General features: G+C 40.4%; 1 protein-coding gene across 9 annotated transcripts in view; it reads left to right on the forward strand.

The window, feature by feature from the left end:
- PDE8B (phosphodiesterase 8B) overlaps positions 1 to 25,944 on the forward strand; it is an 82,925-nt gene that overhangs the window by 18,311 nt on the left and 38,670 nt on the right. For 4 of the 9 annotated variants that reach the window (XM_063320978.1, XM_063320981.1, XM_063320980.1 and 1 more), the window contains one exon: positions 24,185 to 24,244. In XM_063320978.1, coding sequence (XP_063177048.1) covers positions 24,185 to 24,244 — 60 coding nt within the window. Of the gene's footprint in view, positions 1 to 1,409; positions 1,523 to 19,974; positions 19,993 to 20,306; positions 20,404 to 24,184; positions 24,245 to 25,944 lie in introns of those variants that run through there. The other 5 variants (XM_063320982.1, XM_063320977.1, XM_063320983.1 and 2 more) reach the window with 4 other exon arrangements.

Here is a 25,944-nt window from a genome sequence, read left to right on the forward strand (position 1 = left end):
TCCTTTCATGTTCAATTCATTGTTATTTTTCATTTGATTGCGAATAGGCTGCAGATAGCTTAAAATTGAAAAGGGCTCTGTACTTCGGTAGCTTGCATGTAAAGTCTTATCAGAGAACACTGGTTTCCTGTATGGTCAATGCAGATGGTTCCCTGTGAGAGGATGACCCTTAATTACCATGTTCATGCTTACTCTCTGATGTCAATATGTAATACAGTTTACCTATCCAAGCATGAAATACGTGTATGTTTACAAATTGATATTTTATGATACACATACAGTTTTTGGCATATAGTCTGTTAAACAGCAACTGAGTGAAGAATTGCTTCAACGTACCCTTGTTTTATTTGGTAACTCATGTAGTGTAGCCGCACAGGATCCACTGGAACAAAATGAAGGAAAATGGTGGCAACTTGCTCACAGTTGCAAGGTGTTTCAGTTTGTGTCACTGGTGCTGTCTACATGATCATCTTTGAGTTTGGGCTGGAGAGCTACTCCTACAAGATACTGTCATCAGGCAGATTTAGGAATATCTGAGTGGTAAAGAGCAGCCATAAACTTTTGTGCACTTCAGAAACTTTTAGGAGAGAGATCATGTTAACTGTGATTGTAGACACACATTGTAAGAACACTTGACAGAGCTAGCTATCTAACTGAGCGCCAGAAGAAGGTAAATGTGATTATTTTTTAAGGTGCTTACCAAAAAGTATTCTTGATTTTTTGTGTATCACTTCTTATCATTAAAGGAAGAGCAGCATTTTATCCCAAAATCTAATTAAAGAGCTTAAAATACAAAACAGCGTTCAATGATAAGGCAGTAAAAACTTTGTACCTTTTTGCACTTCCCGCCCCAGTGCAGAAATGTGCAATTCAAACATGTAGTCTGGTAAAAATCGACAAATTCAGAAGTCACCACTCCATATGTTAGGATGCAAATCTTGCTCCTGGAAAGACTCCACTGCCATCGGTGAGATGAAGATTTGGCCTTTTTCAGACGGGAAGATAGCAATGGGGAAAAGGCTATTCAAATTTTCTGTAAGTTTCCCTCTATTTTATTTTTAATTCAATAGAACGAAATGATTCAGCCATGTTTTCTCCTTTTCTGGTCAATGGACTGTCAGGGACCAAAACAGCTGGCAGCGTGTCTCCCACACAGCCCGTAGCGCTATACCAGCTGTAGCTAGTAGTTGGGCTGGGCAGTGCTGCTTCTCCAAATACCTCATTCCTAACTCTTCCTGATAAGTGTTCAACTTTTCTTGATGACTGAAGGAGGCAGTGCCGTGGCATAGGTGCAACATACCAGATTTGCATCACTTGGAGATGGTGGTGGTGCTTCTTGCCACCATTGCCTTTCGTTGATCTGCCACTCTCTTTCTCACAGGATTTTTATTTTTCACTTGTTCTTTCAGCATCGGATCACTGAAGAGGACAGCCTGCCTTGTTTGGATGATGAGCGATCCATTGTATGTTTGTTTGCATACGTGGTGTGTGCTTGTCTGCAGGTTGGGTGAGCCATCTTCTGGTATGTCCCCTCCAGTTTTGATTGGGGTTCTTTTTCTCCCCCCATTTGACCAGTTGCAGAGGCCTTGCCATGGCTGAGAATGGGATCAAAGCAGGATACATTTAAATGTGTGGAATTCTTGGTTCTTTTTAGTCACAGTTCACATCCTGTGTCTACCAGCTGCCGAGTCTCCTCATTCATTCTTTGATGATCAGTTGCATTCTTTCTCACTCTGGAGGAGAGTGGTTCTATCTGTCTGTTCCAAGTATTACCCAAACTGATGAGTGTCTGACAAAGTAGGCATATCATCTATTCTGCTACCAGTATGTATGCCACGGACAGGAAAATATCATGGCACAGATGTGTGAATTTAAGCTGTACTTCAATTGCTGCCTGTCACAGGATTAAGTGTAAAACAGGAAGGATAGTCTTCTGTGCATCCTCTCTAAACTCCTTCCAAACTTTTGCTGCTTGTCTGCTCAGAAATTTGCTTGGCAACTGACTTGTATGCTGATGGGAAATTAGCGGGAATTGGATTTCCTGCTTATTTGGAAATGTCACTTCAACAAGAGAAATATTTCAAAGATAAAATCCTGGAAACAATGTTTCAAGACAATCAGAACTTACTGTAGTCAATCTCAGATACTGTTTATATTTTGATAAAAATGTCCACCTGATTTACTGCTTCTTCAAAGGGCTTTACTTCTAATAAATTAAATTTTTCTGGTGCTGGGAGGATCCAGCTGGAAAATTTCTAACTGTCTGGCAATGCTAACTTTGTTAACTTCACTTCATGCTGCAGCTGGGAGGTCCAACAACACATTACCATAGCGATACCCGCAGTAGTTTTAAACCAACTTTAAATTACTAAAGCTTGAGGGCTAATGATTACAGCAACATCAGCTGTAAAATACACCCTGGGAGGCTGGATATATGCTTCAGCAGCTGTCTGCACTGACTACACCTAACTACAGCCCAAGGATGTATGCTTTTGAGGTTGGCAGCGTAGGATCAACATCTCATAGTTCTTGCTGAGACACAACCAGCCTTGTACTAAGAGCCCTGACTGGGTGTCTAAACACTTCAGTTGTGCCACTATTGTAAAGGACAAGTGGGTGGCGTTGGACAGCTGGACCAGATCTCCAAAGGCCCACTGGCTCCACAAATGGGATTGCAGTTCTTACTGCTGCTCTTCCTCCTCGTTTGGCAACTGACTTGATTTTTTTTTTTACTTTTGGTAATGATGTATTTTGCATCTTTGGTAGAGGTTGCACTGTCAGGGTGAAAAATAAAAGGAGTGATTATTTACTTACCTTACCATCAGCCATGATATCATTTGTGTTGTTAAATATTTGGCTTTGCTGTCTGTGTTTAATGCTTGCAGATGTGTTCAGTGAGTATATACAGAAATGGAAAACCATCCCCTTTGAAGGGCAAGCACTAAGGCGAAGAATTTAGCAAGCTATCTTTAAATAGATATGGTTTGTGACTTGGTTTGCATCTGAGACCGAATCAGTCAAAAGAAACCAAGCGTGGTTTTAAATTGGACTAGTAGGCTGTTACTTGATCCATTGTCGTTATGTTGCTTTTCCTGGAGAACCTAGTCATGAGAGGAAGCGTATGAATGAAATGCTTACCTGATACTACTGGCAGCAACAGAAAGGTAAAGTGAATGACGGTCAATCGTGTGTATTCTGCTGTACATAAAAATTCACGGATACTTCTGTACTGCTTCATGCTGTACACATTTCAGTGATAAGTAATAATCCCAGATGGAAACGTCTGCAGTCTACCTTTCAACAGCAGCAGAGACAATCACTAAACCAAGCCATCTTAAATAAGCTAGATGAACACTCTTGCAGCTGTTTCTTTTTCTCAGAATTAGTCTTTTCACTAGAGCTCACTTACAAATCCTTGACAAGTAGAAGGTATTTATTCTATTTCTGTACACAGTCGCAGCATCTTCAGTAGTCTTCCAAGGATAATAAAATAATTTGTGGTGGGTACCAGTAAAATTACTCTGTTCATAGTATAATCTAGTTACTTGAACCTACGTAAAATTTCATTGCATTTTATAGCAAGTACCTTATGCAACAAAGAAAAAACTCAATTAAAGTTACTGGCATTCATCAGAAACTGAGGAATAGCTCTTATCTGCTGAGAACATAAGTAAGGTTTCTATTCTAACCTCATATTTTCACTTTCTTAATCTGAGAACATAATTGGTAACTACAAAATCTTAAGTTTTATTACATGTAGAAATAGGGTAAATGTTTTTTCTAGTCTAATATAGGCAAAGTCAGCTTGAGACTTCTCTGTCCCAAGTTCTGAGATGGCCTGATGTTTTTAATGCTGTGGCTTCTGCCTCCTGCAAGGTTGCTGGCTGCAGGGAGAGTTCCTGCTTTGCCATGAGGATTCCTGTGCCACCAGAGAGGCGGTCTCAGTGTCGCCAAGTGGGAGCAAGCTCCTAGCTGATTCCTCCTTGGCTGGAAGAATAGTTCCCAATCCATAGATGAGTATCCCACTCTGGAGAAAAACGGGAACTGTGCATACAGTTGTTTTTAGTTATCCTCTGAAAACTTCCAAATGTATGCTCCTTAGCTGGCTTGTGGTAAGTGTTTTGAGGCAATCATATTTTAAATGTGGTAAGAGTGACAGAATAATTTAAAACTATTTCTGCGTACATCATAATTGAAATTAAAATACCAAATTAGGTAATTACTTTTTTAATTTTTATTTTGAATGACAAAGGGTATTTCTTTGGGCTGTTTTCATATGTGAAATATAAAAATTCCAGTTAATGCAAATGTATTTCATTAGAACTTTTATGAGAAGAACTGTATCTGCAAATATGTGTACCTCTCTACTGGAAGCTGCAAGAGCAATTAAAACACAAGAAACTTTTTAAACATGAAATATTAAGCATAACCCAGCATTCAGACTTTTATGGGGGAATGGCACTTTTTCAGCATTTTGTATGTGTTCATTGCACATTCTGCCCCTCTGCTCTGCTCTGGTGAGACCCCACCTGGAGTACTGTGTCCAGCTCTGGAGTCCTCAACACAAGAAGGACATGGACCTGTTGGAACAGGTCCAGAAGAAGGCCACCAAAATGATCAGAGGGCTGGAGCACCTCTCCTGTGAGGACAGGCTGAGAGAGTTGGGGCTGTTCAGCCTGAAGAAGAGAAGGCTCCGAGAAGACCTGATAGCGGCCTTCCGGTACCTAAAGGGGGCCTACAGGAAGGATGGGGAGGCACTCTTTATCGGGGAGTGTTATGAGAGGACACGGGGTAATGGCCTCAAACTGAGAGACGGTAGATTTAGATTGGATATCAGGAAGAAATTCTTTACTGTGAGGGTGGTGAGGCACTGGAACAGGTTGCCCAGAGAAGATGTGGGTGCCCCATCCCTGGAGGTGTTCAAGGCCGGGCTGGATGGGGCTTTGAGCAACCTGGTATAGTGGGAGGTGTCCCTGCCCAGGGCAGGGGATTTGGAACCGGATGATCTTTAAGGTCCCTTCCAACCTGAACCATCCTGTGATTCTGTGTGATTCTGTTTTTTTTTTAAAAATCGATACTGAAATGCATCAACAATGCATGCTTCTGTAAAATCCCTACAGTTCTCGTCACCAGCAAAATGACTTCTCACTTTCTTTCTCATCTTATTGCTAACTTTTTGGGGGACTCTTAGTCTTTGGGGGACTAAACTCTCCCCAAAATCAGATTATCCTAATTTGGATCTGAGAAGTAACTTTCTCAGCTTCTGTAGGGAAGAAACATCACTGGACAAGATGCACATAAGTGGTGTACCAAGGACACTTTTCTTTTAGAGTGCACAATGCAAACGCCTATTTCAGATCTCTCTGTAAGGTAAGTTCACTGTGCTGGCTGTTAAATTGCCTTACAGGCAATGAGAGCTGGTGTCTCAGACCTGCTGTGGATTTAGGGGTATGCTGATTCACACTAACTTTGAAAATATGATTTTATCTACCTTGAGGACTTAAAAATGGCTTTGCTATATTTTTAATGAAAGTTTTCTGAGTAATCTGTACCAGATACATGGCAATTTCTGTGAAAAACATAATGACTGCAAATTACAGAATGTGTCAGACTGTGCCTTGCTCTACAGCTATATATATAAAAAGGAGGTAGTGTTCCACAGAGCGTGTTAACATGAGTTCACCAGGACACTGAAAAAAATAAGGGAAAGGGAGATCTTTGGAATATTAATAACTCAAAAATTACTCCTGTGTATTTTGGAAATCTCTAAGGCCTGCAGTGGGGAATGGATGCAGGAGGCATCACACGTGCTTGCCCTGGTCTTGTACCTGTAATACAGTGTTGACCATTCTCAGAGACATGATGTGAGTTTGGTGGCTTGATCTGACCCAGTGCACCTGTTATGTGTTTGCAATCCTGGCCTCCATTGAAGCCTGACTTAGCAAAACATTTAAGCGCACGAGTAGAATCATCCAGCTTGACTGGAAAAACCAGAGCACCAGTTTGACTTTACCTTTCCGCAGGGTCACTGCACTCCGAAGAAGTCTGTAAGAGCCTTAGGGTGGTTATAACCTGTGTCTGGCAGCTAAATATAGAACAGTTGTGTAGCTCCATATCGCTACAAAGGTCTAAAAACGAAAAGGGATATTTCCACAAAAAGAGCTGCATATGTGAAAATCTCTTGTTCCAAAAATGTTATGTGGATCTGAAGACTTGGGGCCTAGATTCTGTAAGGAGTACTAATGTATTTGCAGTGCCATAACTGAAATAATCAGTGATGCTCTTGTTCTACTTAGTGCAGAGGATATGGGTATTTGCACTTCGTTATCGCATCATCACGAGGTTTCTGCAGATGGGATCAGTGAGCTGGGCCCACTGTTTTATGTGGGCCCAGAAATGGGCCTTTATGTTCAACAACCGTAACAATTACATACATTTCATTACAGATGTACTTTTTTAGAAGGCCCACCAGCCCAATGTCTCATTTACTTTTGGGGAAGCATTTAAATTTTAACGGCAACTTGCTATGTGAAGTAAAATGCAATTGCCGGAAAGGACTCTTGGGTCAGAGATCTGGCCCCTGCAATTGTAGGGGCCACCTTCTACAACCCCTTTAATTTCATCAAAGCCTTGAAAAAGTTACTTCTGGTCCCCTCTCTCTGACTTTACTGACAGGAGTCCTAAGCTGTCATCTCTGCTTTTTCTGTTGTATTCAGGTAAGAAGTTTCTAACATAGCAATATACGTAAGTACACAGCGTGGCACTTCATGTTGTTTGAATTTCAGCCCATTTCTACAAACCCTCCCCTAAAGATTATCTGCTGCCCTACCTACCTTGCAGTTCCTTTATTCACCCCATTTTCTGCAGCTTTTTTGATAGCTTTGCCTGTGGCATCCCAACAAACGCCTTTTAGCAGGCTTGAACAGGACAGGTCTATTGAGTTTCCTTTCTCTAGAAAATAACTGCTATTATTTTGTATGTCTTTATCAACTCTCATATTAGGGTGACCCAGTAAGTTTGGTAAAATGATACTGAATTGCACCTTCTGTTCAATGTAACTCAATGTCTGTTCTTCCGTATAACTCTGGCACAGATTTTTAGCATGAGTGCCAATATGATGGGACTATGATTGCCCAGATCACTTTCCGTGCTCTCTTGGAAGCTCATTTCCCCCAGTTTATGTCAATCAAAAATTTCTCAACTTCCTTGAAAACTGAATGTGACTCAGCAAGAAATTTATAGAAGTTACTGTTTTCTATATTTTGATATATATTTGTGAATAAGTATAGTAAATACAAAGTATTTTCCTGCAGAGCCCATCAAAAGGCAGTTATAAAATAGATACATGAGAGATATATAACAGACAACTCCAGCAATATATTTTTCTATTGTAATCTCATGGACTGTAGTCTTAAACTGTAAGTAATTTATGCATAAGCAGTCCTTCAGTGGAGCTGTATGTGATACTGAGTCTAATCCACTAAAATGAAGACACCGTGCCTTATAAAAGCTGTGTTGGTTAAAATTTTGTCAATGAATTGGAATAAAATCTTTTATGACTTTCAGAGACAGGATTTCTAGATAAAGGTGATTGGAAAGTGTCCGCTTTGAATTGCCCGTGTGACCTCTTGGAGAGGAGATTAATATTCTCCTACAGTTCATGATATGTATGTAGTTCCTGGTGCTTAGTAGTTGCTTAATTCTGCAAAATATGGAGCATTTGGCCCATGCTACCTTCAACTCTCCAAGAAGCCCTTTTTGTCTCCAGTGATGTTGCTCGTAAAATAAAATTAAATAGATTGACGAACTGAGGCTGTGGTGCATAGAATTTAGCTTCTGCAATATAAGATGCGTTGAAAATAGGCATCTATTTATGTAACTATTCTTTGGGGAGAGGAAGTGTGGCAGTTAACACTGCATTCAGTGGCCAGAACTTCTGCTTTTAATTCTTGGGTGTGGAAGGTCATACTCCCACATGCAGAAGCCCTGGGAGAAGATTGGTAGCTGACACAGTTGAGTTTCACTATCTGTGGAGAGTATGACAGTGTAATTTTTTATGCTCTCAGTATTGTGTTAGTAGTGAGTTGCATAACACATCCTAATGATGGACAGTCCTAGTGGTGGACGAAAATGACTATATTCTGTTCAAATAGATGTCAGTACATAAAAACTGGAGGAGCCGTAAGAGCCCTCTGTAGAACACTGGCATGAGCCTTCTAATGTTGGGTCTGGAAAGTGGCACTTAAATTTGGTGGTGCTTCTCCTTGCTAAGACTGGAATAAAATGTCAAAAAAAAGTTGTTTTCCAGAATGCTTTAATGGTTTCCCCTGACACTGGGGAAATAGTGATGAGTAATACTAAAATTATTATTGCTTATGGCATAAGTAATAATTTGTTATGGTGCAGCAGGGCAGCTGAAGGACTGCCTTCTTTCCATACTTTTGCAGAGGTTATGTGGATTGCAACTGTATGCAAAAGTTAAAACTTAACATAAGATGCTGATCCTACCAGAACTTACGTGAGTAGAGTAAAGGCAGTGAAATTAACATGACTACATTCAAGTTTGTAAGACGAGGTAATTAATTTTTCAGGTTTATCAGGGCAATTCTTACTTTAGTACGGTATGAATACTTCAGGTATATCTAACACCCACTTCTCTGCTCCTCTGGGTCAGAGCTTCCCTTTCCTCTGACCGCTTCATGCCACTGTACCCGCCTTGTATAAATACTACTTCTACTCTTCCACTCTTCATCTGTATTTGGGTAGGGCTTATAGGGTCAATCAGCCCGTGTGCCCTCTTATACGAGGTATTATAAAATTGAAAGGTGATCTTTGCTTCTGAGATTTATAACCTAAATAGATGAGACAAGCTTCATGAACACTTTAGTCTTGAATGACAAAATACAAAGGGTGAAAATGCTGGTTTGGGGTAACATCGAAGTGGCCCGGTTAGATGACTCACCTGTGGGTAAGGCACTGTGCAGGTCCCAGAAGGTGATATCCAGATGTCCGTGTTGGAGTCTTAGATTCACACGCTACTGCTGCTGTCTGGATTATCTGCAGTGGCTTTGTCAAAATTAAAATAGAAACTTGTATTGAATTAAATGTGATCATGAATTATTCAGTCAGCATGAGAGCCTCTGAGTTGTTTATTTTGATGACAATATGGCTTCGATTTTTGTTGTCTGCACAATTTTTAGCGTGAGACATGGCACAGACTTCCGTGTTGATAATTTGTAGCAGCACAATAATAGGTGGTGTTGAGCTGGAGGCTTTGGTACTGGAGACAACGTCACTCTTGATACTTGAGATGATAGACTCTGATCTGAGAATAATTCTTCTATCAGTGGGTTTTTTATAAAAGTATCAATGGCAAAATAGTTATTTTTGACATATTTTAAAGGCTATTTTTGGATTTTAGAGTCAATGTTAGATTGTAATGGGAAAAGTGCACATATGTATCTGTTATCCTGAAAACTTGGGAAGATTTAATTTTTGTTTTGTTTGTGGTTGTGCTGTGTATTTTGAATTTGGAGTTGTTGTTGGGTTTTGGGTTTTTTTAATAGAGTTTTTAGGTATAATTCTAAGACATATCTTGTGGATGCTAAAATTTTAGTTAAAAGGCCAAACTAGTTGACTTCAGCTGCCTGTCCCCAAACTCAAACAATCAAGACAGAAGAACTGTGAAACAAACACTGTCTGGACAGGTGAAGGAGTGCGGGAGAGAGAACATCATGTCTTCGAAGAAAGTGAGGAATACCCTGTTCTTTTCTGGAGCTTATTTTGGTACTTTTGTAAAATGTAGATAAAAGTTCACAGCTGAATTTTTTCTAAGTGCAGGACAATTCAGAAAAAATTCAATAAGTGACTAGTGCTTATCAGAACATATTTGTTCTGGGTTTTTGTTGTGGGTTGGTTGTTTTTTTTCCTGTGTTCCAGCAAGAGGAATTTAAATGTTGGTTTTAGGCTGAGATAATCTGTAGGTGCCTTACAGTAGCTGGCAAGGGAAGATATGAACTGACCTTGTTGAGCCAGGAAGAAATTCTTTCCAGCTATGCCCACCTAGGATAAGAAATAAGAGGAGGTGATACTAAGCCAAAGCTCTGGTGGTGGCATCCATCATGCGTCTCTGAAGAAGCAGCCTGCTAACCACTCCAGCTTAAGGTTGATATTGATAGCTAGTCATACCTGCCTTGAAAAGTGTTGGAGAAATAGTAGACTAAAAACATAGTGCATACCTTGGATCAAAAAGTTGTCTTCCTTTTAACTCTTGGAGTAGAGTCCCTAATACCTATGTGAGCGCTTGCAAACCAGTATTTGACTGCTCCCAGACTATTGAATCTTAGTCATTTTGAAGGCAAGAGAGAACCCGTGAATTCAGCTCAGTCTTAATTTGTTCACTTTCAGTAAAACACTGCATACTTTATGTTAGATAAACAGTGGAAGACAAGACAACTAAAATTTTTTCCTCCATTAAGAAACCAGGTAGGTTATTTACTACTGTTAACAGCAGTGTTAAATGAGCTGAGAACACACTGTTCCTTGTCAAAATCTTCCCAAACTAAAACAGTCCTCCAACAAGCAGCAGCCAAAGCCAGTAATACATTGAGGGAAGAGAAAGGAATCGCCCTTTTCTAGTAGAAGTGAACTTGTGGAAAACTCCCCAATATTCACATACTAAAATATTTAACTTCTTCCTTTGCTAATTTCCAGGAGGAGTTTCAAATATGATAACTGTCTTCCAGCAGACTCTTACTGACATCACAGAGCCCTGGAAATATGCCCCCCACAACCCAGCACAGAAGTGGGACTTGAATTTGTTTTGGCAGCACTTTCCATGTGAGCTGGAGGGAGCTGAACAGTCTTCTAGAGCTAATGCTGAGCTGGCAGCCCCTCAGGTGTATGCAGACAACCTCCAGATGTTTTTTACTTAGTCAGTCTTTGGAAGGCAAAGTTAATTTTACGTTTTAAAATGATTGTTTGATTGCAGACTAACAGTATGCTTCAAAAGTTATTGAATATTTACCTAGACCAAGAGCTGATGGAAGAATATCAAGATTATTTAGCTAGCAGCTTGCCGCAAATCAATGTTCTATCTTCCGTTCATACTTACAGGATCATCTTACCTGAATCTTCCAGTATTTGAACTCACTTCATATCTTTTTGTATCAATTTTAATAGCCATGCCCCAGAATTGATCTACCGTATTGAACCATAGGTCTGCCAGCCCATTATCTTGTCTTGGGCAAGTACAAAGAGCTGTACACAACAGACAGAAAAGAGGGCAGATGGAGAGAGATCTCTCCCTGGGCCTTTCTCAACCTGTAACTAAGGGGCATCTGAGTTGAAGTGGTGTTCCTACTGACATGTTTCACAGTGACACAGGGGCCTACATTTGGTAAATTTTGTTCAGCTGCTTTTTGAAAAACAGCCCCTCCAGTGGCCTGATAATTTAAGTGAAAGCATCATATTTCTTCTATTGTGAAGACTACTGATGAGTCATTCTTCATTCAGCTCTACTCCATTCATGATTTCATAGATGCCTATTCCATTCCTCAGACACTTCTCTTCCTGGTAGAAACTGCCTAGTCTTTTTAGTTCTCTGAAGATGTTTTGGAATATCTACGATTTTTCTTATTGCTTTCTCTTGAATTTTTCTAGTTTTTGTTAACTTATCTCAAGGAAAACAAAAGATAATGTACAGCATTGAAAGCGTGGGTTCATCGTAAATTTACATGGCAGCATAAAGTTGTTTTTGTTGGCTCTTGGTTCCTATCCTCAGATTGGTTGCTTTTTTTGACTAGCTGAACATACAAAGATTAATATTCTTAATATAAAATAAGATTCATTTTCTTTCTGTGTCTATAGTTTTGAATTTTGCTCTCTCTTAAGCACCAATGCATGTATTTCTGAAACAGTTCAGGCTTAGTTGCTGTGTTTTTCCATAGGATGGATGTAAGGAGATTTGCCTGGGTTCTCCGGTAATGTGTGTGACTCATGCTCTTACAAAGTTGCGAATGTACAGTAATGACAAATGGATTAACAGAAAAAGGTCTCACCATGCTGAGATCCACAATTCTTGGTCAGAATCTGCTTGCTTTGATAGATGTTTGGAAAACTTCGTTTCCCCCGTGCCTTTTCACGCTGCCGGGACATTAACATAACTTACCTGCCATGCATATTTAGTGAAGTGAAATGTGGGAGCCAACAAGATAAATACACAAAAAACCCAGAAGTTTCAGAGAAACTTCTGGTGACAAACTCAATACTCAAAATAAACCCAATGTCATTGGGGACTGCATTCTGTAATTGGTTTTCTTTCCACAAGACTAAAAATGTTGCTCTTTGTGACACGAGTCTGTCTCTTTATTATCTGTGTGCTGCTGGATTAAAATGTGGAAGTATATCTTTTTTTAAAGAAGCCATCATTTTTTGAACTTGCCACAATTGTTACACGGAGAGTTACTGAACTTTCATATCTCTGGAGGCTTCCATAGGGTCTGTTCAATGTTCACTTTAAAAGTATTTCAAAGTGAAATTTGTTTGCAATTTAAAAAAAAAAAAAAAGGTGCCAATTTGGTCTGAATTTATTCAATATTACAGGTAGGGGAAAGGAATGAAATAAAACAGGGCTACATTATGATAGCAGGTATTTCTCTTACATACTAGTTCTGAAGTTAAAACACTTGGCCAGTCCGTGGATTTTAATTCCCTTCTTGTTAGTACAGGCTGGGAGGTGACTGCCTGAGCAGCAGCCATGCTGAAAAGGGATAGGCAGAGGCATGGCTGATCTGATCTAACATTGCGATAGCACCACTTGGAGGAACTAGATGACCTTCAGGAGTCCCTTAAGACAACAGTTTTGTGCTTCTTTACTCATTGGTGTTTCACTGAGCATCTCTAGGCATTAGTCAGGCCCTTCCTCCTGTTCAGGTTCTGAGTACCTGGGGGAAGGGGAGGAAGTTTCCTACTGCTGTAGACCGTGAGGCACTGTAGGGAGTCAGTGGAGAAAGGAATGCTCTAAATTTATGTGTCCTCCCGCTTTGTGAGCAGGAATACCCAGTCAAAATGCCTAGTCAAAATACTACTGGAAATCAATGCACTAGATTTTTGCCATGACTTAACCCCCTAACTAGCTAAAAATGCTGCAGGGTGTTTTTTGCTTTTTGGATGTTTGGTGGTTTTTTTTTCCTTTTTAAACAAATTAACAGCATCTGTGGATAAGAAGCTGTTACCTTGAAAAGACACCTTGTCACAGCCAATTTGGTTTCTCAAATTTTGTATTATTGTGGTATGGAAATCCAGCCAATTCTAAGCAAATTTAACCTCTAAACTTCTACACAAACGTAAGAATAAGGAACATGCAATACCTAGGAGCAGCATAATGTAAAGAAGAATAAATGCTTGGCTTTCTCATCAAAAGGTAAGGAATAAGCCAACGCGGCTGTATTTTTCTTGTTTCTGCAGATTTGCATGTAAAACATTAACCAGAAAACCCATTGAGGAATATGATTTTTTTTTCATTAAAATAAATACTGTATTTAGAATGAGAAAGACAGGATGCACTGAAGGTAGAATTTCTTGAAAGAGATGCATTTGGTATCAGACTGTGATGCAGCATTTTGTAATTTGATATCTTCCTGGTGTATATTTTACCAATTAAATTTAATTTCTACCATTTTTGTTATACTTCTTTTTTTATGTCATTGGCATAAAAACTTCACTGACAGTGATAATGTAATGACCATGCGCTTCTGAAGCAATGTGAATAGCTGACAAGTCATCTGAGCCACCTCTCTGGACACTCTGCTCTTGAACAAGAGGCATATTGTTAGTAGATCTGGGGATGTGGGCTATTTATTGCTCTGCTGTAGGGAGGAGGTGAAGGAGAAGGAAAGATTGCCAGGACACAGTTGGCATGTTGACCCAGGAGTTCACAAGGAAAAAAAATCTGAAACTGCTGAACTACTAACTAAGGTGTGTTACTGTGTCACTAAGGTGATCTCAGTGCCAGTGGAGTGAAAATCAGATAACGACTTGTTAGTCTTCCTTAGAGGGTACCAAAGATCATCTAGGAACTACATTCTGTTTCCATACTGGGCAACCACTGTGTCTCGAGATAAAAGTAGATGTGGTAGTTTATTGGATAACATCATATGCTGGAGAAGAGTTAGTGTGGCTTTTTCTGTAAGGGAAGCATAAACTGAGATGAACTATCAGCATCAAGCTTAGGTAGTATAAGGGACAGTGTCAGTCTGTGCTTGCCCTGTTTTTGGAATTTTTCAGTTTGTCATCTGCTTTTGGCCACTTCTGAAGACAGGACGTTGGGCCAAGATTGGTTGGTCTGATCAATTTTTGGTCGTTCTTCACAGAGCTTCTAAAAAGGACATGGGAATGTGTTTAGAAATCTCCCCAGAGATTTGTGTGTTTTTATTAAAGGACATCCTAATTAATCATGTTCAACCAGCTGTAACTTGGACACCAAATCTATTTTTGTGCTAAGAACCAGAATCGTGATACTGGTATTAGCAGGACCAATGTGCAGATCATGAGTCTTGAATCCATGTAAGAAAAATAGGGGGGGCGGGAGGGGGGCAGAAATTGTATGTACGAACCTGCAGGAATGCTTCCAGATTGTGTTGGAAGCCTTAATCTGGGAATTAGAGAAACTAAAGAGGCATGGACTAGTCTTTATGGATTGTGGGATTTTTGTAGCCTGTCTTCTCTTGGAAGGTCTCAAAGCAGCTGCAGCTGTGAGCAGAATTGAGGACCAATCAGTGATGGTAGTTTCTATGCCAAATTTAACAAAATAATTGTTAAACTAGTGTCTTTTCTACTTGATTGTTCTACTTCCTATTATGATAATGTATTCATAAGGAAGCTGCTACCAAAATGTGAACAAAATGCAAAAAATTCCTAATATAATATTCTTGCTTCAGTTATTATTTTATATCAGGCGCATATTTGTTATAATAAAGCTCACGGAATTATTTTACAAGTGGCACCTTGCTTCTTCAAGACGTTGCCTACAATTGCTGGCAACTTGACACTGGTACATTTTGTCTTTCTCAGTTCTTTTTCTCTTAAGGATGATCCAATTTTTGTGACCTGTTTGTGCTAGCTGCCCTTTGTTCCCCTCTCTTCACCATGTCTTTCAGAAGTTTACCTGCATCCCATTGGTTTGCTTTTCCTCCCTTACCACTGATTTTAGATTGAAATGATAAGATTATACTATCACTACTGTCTGTAATGACTTAAAAAGAAATTAATTATGTTGCAGCGGGAAAAAAGAGAAATAGAGAAGAAACAAATCTGTGTTTTTGAATGCTTACTTTTCTAATTTCTTATTTGAAAGACAAGCCAGGAAACTACATAGAGTGGAATGAGGATGAAGGAAGAAAGATAGAAATCTTAACATCTGTTCTTAAAGCTGACTCTGATCAGACAGATCTGTGCAGCTTTGCGCAGAAGTAGTTGTAGGAACAGACTCTGAGAACCAAACTCAAAAAAAAACTTAAGCATCCAATATGTTACGAGCTGTGTAGTTCACAGAAATTCAACTGTAAGCATTTGATCCTTAGGCTTTGAAGTGTTTATGAGAACTTCTGCTTATCTCCGGAACTGCTGCCAATCTTAGCTCTACTAAGATACGTGGTCTTGGAACGTACCTCACGCTGAAGAATATGCGGAGTTCACAGGCAGAGACATTTCTATGGCAGGTCCCCTGAAGGACCCAGTCAGGCTGGTATTCTCAGAGCACATGGCAAATGCAGGGACAACAGTGCTCCGGTGCATCTGGTATACGATAGCCTATGCTCAGCCAATCTTGTTTTCCAATGCTTCTGTCCCAGGTGAGTGCTCCCCCACCAGGCGAAGGCAAGGTTGGTGGGGAAGAGGGAGGTGGAAAAAGGAAGTTAGTGCTAAAGGCTCCTTTTCAGACACAGGTCACCGAGAGTGTGCAAGAGCAGCCTGACTTCATCGCCCAGACATGAGGTGGAAAGGAAGGCTCTTCTTCCCCTTTACTTTCTCCCTCATAAATTTGGAATTCCCATGTACGCAGCGACATAGCTTCAACTGGAAGGACTGAGAGGGCCTCATCCCAATTCTGCTTGTTCTTCATAAGCATAAGAACCAGTTGCAGATTTGTGAACTCTACACTTGAGCTAGGTGCATGCAAGTACAGCCGAGCCTGCCAAACCTACATGTTTTCGTGGATTTGGGTCCAGTTTATTGCCTGTGTATGTAGTGTTTTAATGCTACATGCCTCAGGGTGTGTTGTCCTGAGATGAGGATTTGGTCCAGTTGAGTAGTCATATGTGTGACAGCTACATAAGTAAAAGGCTTTTTTTTTCCCCCCAAGGGAATTTTGAGGTTTTTTGCTTGTCATTAGATTGGGGAAACGCTACACTGCAGAACTTAAAACAAAGATGCAAATATATCGCAGAGCCCCCAGATGAGTGCTAAATTAATATAATAAGGAAAAAACCCTCTGCTTATCTTGGAGTTTTGTGGTGAAACTGTGTAATACTCTTCTTTACAGAGTATGCTGTAAAAATGGGGTTGTTTTTTTTTTAATAGCATTAATTTATTTGAGGTGCCTAATTTTAAATAACACTTTCTTAAAAACAGGAAGCATTCTGAAATTTAACTGAAAGTTTTGCAAAACAAAAAGACCTAAATTCCGAACACTCAGATCACATTTGCCTCAATCCGGAGTTGTATAATTATGGAGAGGAGAGGAGATCATTTTCAAAACATTCAAATTTCATTTTAGGAGAGTTTAGTTCTGATTGTATTTTCTATAGTAATAAGAGCTGGACTGATTCCTGAAAATGTGGGAAAATAGAACTTTTTTGCAAGGTTTATGAAAATTTAGGGCTGTACTTTTAATATATCAATATTCTGAAAAAATTAGGTTGCACTTTCCATCCTATCTTAAAACAATTTTGTACTGTAATACTTTATGCAAAATATATGTAGGTGTTGCTTTTGTCCTTTTTTTACTTTTATTTAAGGTAGAAATTTCATTAACATTTCCTTGGGCAGAAAAAGCATAAAGTGAGATAATAAATTTTAATCAAGAATCCAAATATGCAGATACTATTAGAAAGAATAAACCTACAAAGTGATAAAAACATTGCAAGTACTAGCTTTTTTTTTTTTTTTGCATATGCTGGCCCTGGGTGTGTTTACTTTTCAAGAAAGCAAAAAAACCCCAAAACATATCCATGAGTATTGTTTAAAAGACCAGGACACCATTGTGGAAGGGCTGTGCAATGCAAATGGAAATATCATGGCTGCCTTCAACAGAGTAACTGTTGATGAGTGTTAATAGGGGCACAGATGAGAGGAGTGAGACAGTATTGTAAAAGTGACACCGTCATATGTACTAACCATCTAAACACTTAGGGGCATGGCTTTTGGGGTTACTTTTTGTTGGGTTTTGTCAGCAAAAACGCAGAGATGCTGAAAACTTGGACACTTGAAAACTCACCAGCCACGCTGCACAGCCTAACATCCCAGGCCAAGGGAGTGGGGATAATTCACATCAGGATAAGAAATAGGCTGGGAAAGGTCTTCAGAGAGAAGACAGGTTTGTTTGCAGCCCTTTTATTTTATTTTCTCTGTTGCTTTCATCTGCAGGGAAGATTTTGTGTGTGCCTTCTGCATCCTTCTGCAAGTCGAATGTAAGCTTGGCCAGTTTTCCTATGTCACAGCTAAAGAGGAGGATGCTGTAATAATCTGCAGGCAAAATATGAGACCTGGATGAAAAGCATGCAGGTAGTTGAGAAGTAACAGCCACATTTTATAGATACTGTAGAATGCGCAAGATTTAAAAAACACTAGGGTGGGAGGACTTAAGAGAAACTCAAGTGTATGATGACTTACAGGTTGTGCGTATAAGCAGAAGAAGGTTGGTGGCAGTACTCACAGTGACTGAGAGAAGGTTGCAGATAGAGGTTGATGGGGGAGATGTGGATTTGGAAGGGGAGTTTGCCTAAAATGACCACTAGACGCATAGAGAAAAGCTGAGATTTCTGTTGTGAAAGTGGAGTAGGGGAATATAGATGCAAGTCCTCCATGGAACTGCGTTTATGGAGCAAATATTTTGCTTCTTGTGATCAAGAAAAAGGAGAAAGGTGGCAGCTGGCTGGTATGAGGGGAGCAGCTTGAGGAGCAAAGTGAGTTGGCAGCCCTCTAGTGGGAGCCAGGGAAATATCCCAGCAGCTGGGAAAGCAGAAATACAAATCAACTGTAAGCCACAGCAAGGGCAGAATAAAAAACCAGAACTTTACAACAGAGGTGGCAGATAGAAGTGCTCCCGCAAAGAGAGTTGGGAGAGTAGCTGTATTGGTGGGTGGAGAGGACAAACAGAGGCAGCCAGTCAAATGAATGGTGTCTGGAAGAACCGTGGAGGTCAGGCCAAAAGCCATCTGGCTCAGGACCAAGTCTCCAGCAGGAGTGTGTAATGATCTATCCCATTTATTCTCCCAATTTTTGCCAGATTATCATTTAAGTCAGAGGTGGCATCTTTGACAAAAGCGGTCTTAATTTTTCTCCTATCAATGCATCCCTTCTTTAAAACACACCAATTGCTAGACAGGTCAGGTGATACTCCCTGTAACAGCTGAAGCTGGCAAAGAAGCATCGGGAGGCTCCAAACAGAGAAAGAGTGGCCAAGTCTTAGATAGAGAAAAATGGCAGTGGATGTGAGTTGAGTGGGCCAGATGTGATAAAGAGTAAAAGAAGAGGAGAAAGATTGGGACATAGTTCTGCTAAGAAAGACAAGACAAAGAAAAGAAAGGTAAGAAGAGAGGGGAGTAACATTGCTGAACAGTGGAAGAGCTGGACACCCTAGTCAGGTGTGTTGTGGCAGGAAGAGGAGCAGGACACCAGCTCCAGGCCAGGGATGCTGGAGAACAGCTGTGGGCCTTGTGTCTCATAAGGGAATTCAAGAAAGGCTAAGACCAGTGTTGAGGTCACACATGGTTGTAATCCTTTTCAGGACTGCAATTTGTCCAGGAAAAAAAGGGAAGGGATTTGCCCTTGAAAATAGTAGTATAATCAAATATGGAAATGGTGTAGATGGGGAAAGCTGAGCTGGAGAGAAATGAAAATGAGCCCTCGCAAAGATGGGGAGATGGAGCCAGGGGACAACAGCGGTGTGGTGAGAGCCAGGTCAAGAAGAGAGTCTGGTCACCGGCTTAGTAAACCAAAGGGACAGAGTTCTGAAAACATACTGCAAAGGTGAGGGAAGGGATGCATCTGTGTGGGAGTGACTAAAGGGGAAAGAAGTTATAGCGGGTTGGAGGAAGGAGCCTTCAGGGCAAAAGGGTGTCTGTAGGCACCTTGGCATCTCTGCAATGCTTCTCAACTGGCACATCCATCTTGAGCCTTTCCAGGAGGCTGAACTCACCAAAGCCTTCGCCTTACTGCTTGGTTGGCTCTAGTTGCTGTTGCTCTGGAGCAATGAATAATTATTCAAGAGGATTTTGTTGTACCAATTATTCATTACTTTTACAGTGGTTGTGTTACTAATTATCATAGAATCACAGAATGGTTAGAGTTGGAAGGGACCTCAAAGACCATGTAGTTCCAACATGCCTGCCCTGGGCAGGGACACCTCCCACTAAACCAGGCTGCTCAAAGCCCCATCCAGCCTCGCCTTGAACACTTCCAGGGATGGGGCATCCACAGCTTCCCTGGGCAACCTGTTCCAGTGCCTCACCACCCTCACAGTGAAGAATTTCTTCCTAATATCTAATCTAAATCTCCCCTCTTCCAGTTTAAAACCATTACCCCTCATGCTTTCATTACACTCTTTGTCTTTTCTGTAGGCCCTCTTTAAGTACTGGAAGGCTGCTATAAGGTCTCCCCGGAGCCTTCTCTTCTCCAGGCTGAACAGCCCCAACTCTCTCAACCTTTCCTTCTAGCGGAGGAGCTCCATCCCCTGATCATCTTCGTGGCCCTTTTCTGTATCCTCTTCAACAGGTCCATGTCCTTCTTATGTTGGGGGCCCCACAGTTGGACACGTTACTCCAGGTGGGGTTTCCTGAGACTGGATTAGAGGGGCAGAATCACCTCCCTTGACCTGCTGGCCATTCTTCCTTTGATGCAGCCCAGGATGTGGTTGGCGTTCTGGGCTGTGAGCATACATTGCCGGCTCATGTTGAGCTTCTCATCAAGCAACACCCCCAAGGTCCTCAGGGCTCCTGTCAATCCATTCTCTACCTGGCTTGTGTTTGTACTTGGGATTGCTGTGACCCAGGTGCAGGACCTTACACGTGAACTTGATTTTTGCACAGGCCCACCGCTCAAGCCTGTCCAGGACCCACTGGATGGCATCCCTTCCCTCCAGCGTGTTGACTGCACCACACAGCTTGCTGTTGATCTGCAAACTTGGTAAGGGTGCACTCAATCCTGCTGTCCATGTCACTGACGAAGATGTTAAACAGCACTGGTCCCAATGCCACCCCTGAGGAATGCCACTTGTCACTGGTCTCCACCTGGACATCAAGCTGTTGACCACAACACTTTGAGTGTAGCCATCCAGCCAGTTCCTTATCCACTGAATGGTCTACTCATCAAATCCATGTCTCTCCAATTTAGAGATAAGCATGTTGTGTGGGAGAGTGTCAAATGCTTTTCACAAGACCAGATAGATGACGTCAGTTGCTCTTCTCTTATCCACCAACACCTTAACACTGTCGTAGAAGGCCACCAAATTTGCCAGGCACGATTTGCCTTTCGTGAAGCCACATTGGCTGTCACAACGGTAATTTATTATTTATGATTTGTAAACTGCAGGGGATGTAGGTCTGCAAGCATAAGGGGGACTTTCGTATTGGAGATTTAAAAGAGTGGAACTTTAATGAAGTGGTAAGTGCATTTTGCTTGATAGTACTGATATGATAGTAACGTAATTGATGACCACTGATTTACACAAAAACATAGGATTTAAGAAAGTACCATTGACTTTGTCTTTAATTCTTTGGCCAATAGCTGATTCCTGTGGAGATTGCCTAGGAGGTTAGAATGATACTGGAAATAATATTAGACAGTTTAAAATGCTAAAACAAAATTTTATGCACTGATTTTAAGCTTTTGGTATTCCCTGATGGTTAGTTTATTTATGATTTCTTTGTTTCCAACCCTGTGTCTGTTCCTCTGCTCACTGAAATCAGGCATTTTCTCACTGACCTCTTTCGAACCAGACTTGTCTCCACATGTTTTACCAGAAAAGTTTGTCATGAGCTACTGTACTAATTGATTTATGTTGCAGATCTATTAGCAGTCCTTCCTGACAGTCAATCAAATAATGAGAGATCTATTTAAATTGGAAATCATCAGCAATGAGATATTCACTTAAGTCAGGAAATGAGCAGAGGTATGGTCATGATATCACTAATATGCAACATCCAAATGGTCAGATTCTTCTGGGAGTTAGGAAGATGTGAAATTAGTTCTTTCAGGCCAAGGAGAGATCTGTAGGACATTTGTGAAGGCCAGGCACTCATGTCGTTACTCTTGCTGCCTCCTCTAGCTGTGTTTTGAATGAGAGAAGTGAGACCATCACTTGTATGCAGATTAATTAGGGCATATAAATCCAAGGGACTGATTCAGCTTATAAAACAAAACTCGTAACTCCAAGTTCAGGAGGGAGGATTTCAGACACACTGTTTGCTGTATCTGATGAGAAGGTTTATTAATCCTTCCTATGCTTGGATTCATTACCAGTCTTAAATTTGAAGGTCCCATTTATTTTCATGCATTGTGTAAGTAACAAAGTTGAGCAACTTAGGAACTTAAAGGTTATACACAGCAATCTTTCAGATATAGCAGCACCTTTTCTGCATCTCTGTGCGGTTCTGACCCTATCGTGTCTGCACAGAGCAGGATGGGGACAAGTTGACCTACATCAGGGCTCTCAGATTTTCTAGTCATCGTGAAACTTTCCTACTGTTAGAAAAGGCAGAAACACCTTGAAACTGGGAGCGGGGAAGAGAGAGAGACCCTGATTTTTAGGTCCTTCTCTTCAGGCATTTTCTATTCAGGAGGTTGACACAGAAGCAGCATGAAGAGAAACCCTGAGTCACAGTTGTGTGGATTTTTTTGTTGTTGTTGTTTTAAAATACCTAGGCTAAGAGAAGTGGCTACCCTATAAAGGAATCTCTGTAAAGGGACTGAGAGACTTGCCTGCATTCATCTATGTCTTAGACACAGTTATTCCATCTTGTGCAAAACAGAGTAATTAATGCTGGATGTCCTCTGAAGTGGTAGAAATGTGTAAGGCATTCACTGACAATGTCAGTTCCCTAGTAGCATTAATAAATGGATAGTAAAATAAATATCTGTGTCCTAACTGTCTTTTGTGAAGGAACCCAGGCTCTTGATTAATACATTCTGGGACAGTCAGAGCTGTGCATTGTGGAAAAGGAAGCTTTTGCACATATACTGACCCAAGTCTGTTGTGTATTCTTACAGATTTGTCTAATGAGACTACTTTAAAACTTTTTTTAAGAAAAAATCAAAGTGAATGATGATGAGCCATGCTTTAAGAGTTTCCTATATAATACCATTGAAGTGTGAATGTGCTGTTTTTCGGTGGCGGGGAAGAGGGGTTGGGAGCTTTCAGAAAACTGTTTCTCTAACCTTACTTGTAACTTATGGTTGATGGTGGGTGCTAACTTTCATTTCTATTCTGATATACTTACTGGCATTAAGTTGCATTCTGCCGTGGCAGGAGCTCAAGGGGAAGTGAAGCTTTTGTGTGAGAAAAGGAGAGGTTAACTACTTGTATATTGGGGGCTGTTTTTGCTTTGGAAAACAGTGGTAGGCTTTGTAGTTTAATCTTTTGGAGTACTGCCTGTTACCACCTTCTGACGGACGTTGTTGGGCTGAGAAGAATCGATGCTCAGTGGTGCATGAAAGTCCAACGTGTCAGTTGTAGCTATACATAACACCACTGTCACACATGCAGGCAAGGCTGTTAATACTTAACATGGTATTGTATTCTCTAAGGAAAAATGTTGAATACTGGTAACTTCACCCATTTTGAATGTTTATACACATTCCTTTGAAAAATACTAAAATTAAGAGTAAGGTAATACTTACACAAAAGGTTCAAACTAACGAGCGCCTTGGAGCAAAATTCTGCAGAAATAAGGCTCCAGGATTCCTGTGTGTCATGGAATGGTCCTGCGAATCTGCCTAAAATTAGTGTTTTGTTCAAGTTACGTGTCTTGCAGGGCAATTGCTTTAACTTGCCTACACCGGGCAGCTAGGGTAACCGGTACCCGGAAAGCAGAGAATCTGCTTTTTTGGAGATTAATAACTTGGAAATAATCCTTCATATGCATGAGGACAACAATCTTTTAAGTGTTCAAAGACTCTTTTCCTTAAGTACATGCATCTGTGGGAGGACATAGGTATTGTTCAGTTGCTTAACAACCTTCTGTAGCTAATGATTTGAAGTGAAACAAATCCATAGTGTACAGGAGATGCGTATTGAAATGTATAAAGACACAGAAAGTATTAAGGTAGTCCAGCTCCCAGGAAATATGGCAACAAAGCAGCCACAGCCAACCTCTGCTGGCTTTCTTGCAGTAGCTTAAATTATGATGTGCTCACATGTTTTCTGCAAATGTCATGGCTCACATGGTAGCAATGTTTTTTTCTGCAAATGAAAGGCTATGGTTCTGGAAAACAATTTTCAATCTGCAATCCAAACAAGTTTTCTTGTCTGAAAAGTTACTTTTTTCCTAACCAAATCCATTAAAATATTGTTGTTGAGTATATGTCACAAGACCTTTAAAACAAGTTCTGTATTATATTCAAATGAATAAGGCAATTTTTGGCCAGAAAAAAATAGTTTTCTGTAGTCTTAAGCAAAATACAAGTCCTACTGTGCAACCAAGGTATTCTGTTGGGGAAAGAGGGAAAAGGAAGTGGTGCTTCTTGTTTCCTTATTTAAAATCCTACAATTTTTAACTTAGAGGCAAATAAAACAAAATTAGGAGTTTGGTAAAATACGTTCCTAAAAGATACACTTCAAAGCAACCAAATTAAGGCTGCGAGTCATATGCCAGCCTGCCTTTGAGAGTCTTTCATGGTTCTGTTTGATCTTTCATTCTTGTTTGTAAAATGTTGTGTGGAGGAAAATATCTGTATTACTCTTCTTTAGCAGGTTTCAACTACAGAAGTACAAATTGGGCCCATGAGACTGACACAAGATCCCATTCAGGTAAGATGCTCTTTCAGTTTCTTGATACAGTCAATTCAGTGTTAATGAGTGAAGAAATTAAGGTTCAACCCCTACAATAAAGTATAATGTTTTCATTTTACTTGTGAAGGACTGTGAGATGGGTAATTGGTATTTTGGTTTATCTGATTGCTTGAGAAGAGATCTACAAGTAAATTAACTTGGTAAACAAGGTGCTTAGATTTCCATTAACACCAAATCATTCCTTTTATACGTCCTGTCAATAGGCGGGTGCGTGTATGTGCATTAGCAGGGAAAGGGCCGCCTCTCTGGATGTTGAAAACTATTCAATTCTGATGTACCAAAGCAGAGAGCTCCATTATAAAGTTTGGGTACACGGCAAGTTTTGCTGGGTTTTGCACAACAGAACAGAGAAGTATAGAAGAGAACCACAGAGGACCTTAAATAAAGCAGAAAGCAGACCTTAAGTAAAACTATTAACTGAAGTGTTTTCCATAAAGACATTGTCATACAGTAACTTATTTACAGTAAAGGAAAAACACTTTATGTAAAGCCACCTCCTTCGTTTGTGGAATAAGCCACATCACCTCAGCTAACTTGGCTAGTATTGCACACATCCACACATTTAAAAAATGCATGTTAATCTTTTTTTCCATCTTGACAATGGGCTTACGTGTTTCACTGTGCAGGGCAAACAGCTACTGAATATCACATTTTAAATGTCTATTTGTGGGTACTTCATCATGTTAACAATTGTCTGATAAGTCAATTTAGTTTCTTAGAACAATTGCCACCGGGGCTTTTCCTAGTGATGGTCATTTTATTCTGATGCATGTTTTATGGTGTTATGGGACACCTGTGCCAACCTCAAAATGGCCAGTATTTTTTTTGGCTGGGAGGTGACCTTACTTGCAGCTGTGACCTGCCATAAACCATTTAGTAGATTCCTCAGTGGACTTTATGACCACCTGTGTTGGAGGACAAATCTGGTTTGGTTTGTACTAGATCGTGACCGAGGTGCTGCTGACCTTAAGGGGCAAGGGGAAGAGTCCAAAGCAAAAACCTACCAGCTCTGACCTCCGAACACCCACCCCCTACACTCAGCCTGTATGTCTGATTTTGTACCATGGCTTGCAAATAGGCTTGGTTTGGTTCTCAAACCTTAGAAATGACCGTGATAAAACTACATATAAACACACTTTCTCCAGAGGACACAGGAGAAAAAACCAGTTTTTATAAATGTTTAGTGCACATAAAAAAAGTTGTCTCACCCTTTGGCAGAAGTGTTTACCAGGGCTGACACAGGTTTGGATTTTTCCCCCATTCAAATACTGCATTTTCTACCTCGTAGCATGTTCATTGGCCATCATCTCTCTCACAGCACTGACATCAAGCTCCATTTCCGTTCTGATGATGGTGATCTTCCCTGTTGCACTGCAAACGAAGCACGATGATGCACAGCATTTTACTGTTGGCCCATACCAATTTTCAGTGTAATGAGATCTCCTCTCTAACTTAATTCAGAGCCGCTATATGTTTTCCAGCTTAAAACTCTCTTGCTGAGTACAGTAACATAAAAATAATTACGTAAATTTATTTTTACTTCTTAAGTTGCTGTTTGTAATTTTCTCAGTTTTGTTGTGTTACCCTGAGTCTGTACTCAGCTGGTGTCTCTTGTTTTATTTTGAGCTCTTTAAAGCAAAGCTCTGTCCATTTTCTGG

This window comes from Chroicocephalus ridibundus, chromosome Z, assembly GCF_963924245.1.
Source record: "Chroicocephalus ridibundus chromosome Z, bChrRid1.1, whole genome shotgun sequence".
Classification (NCBI taxonomy): domain Eukaryota; kingdom Metazoa; phylum Chordata; class Aves; order Charadriiformes; family Laridae; genus Chroicocephalus; species Chroicocephalus ridibundus.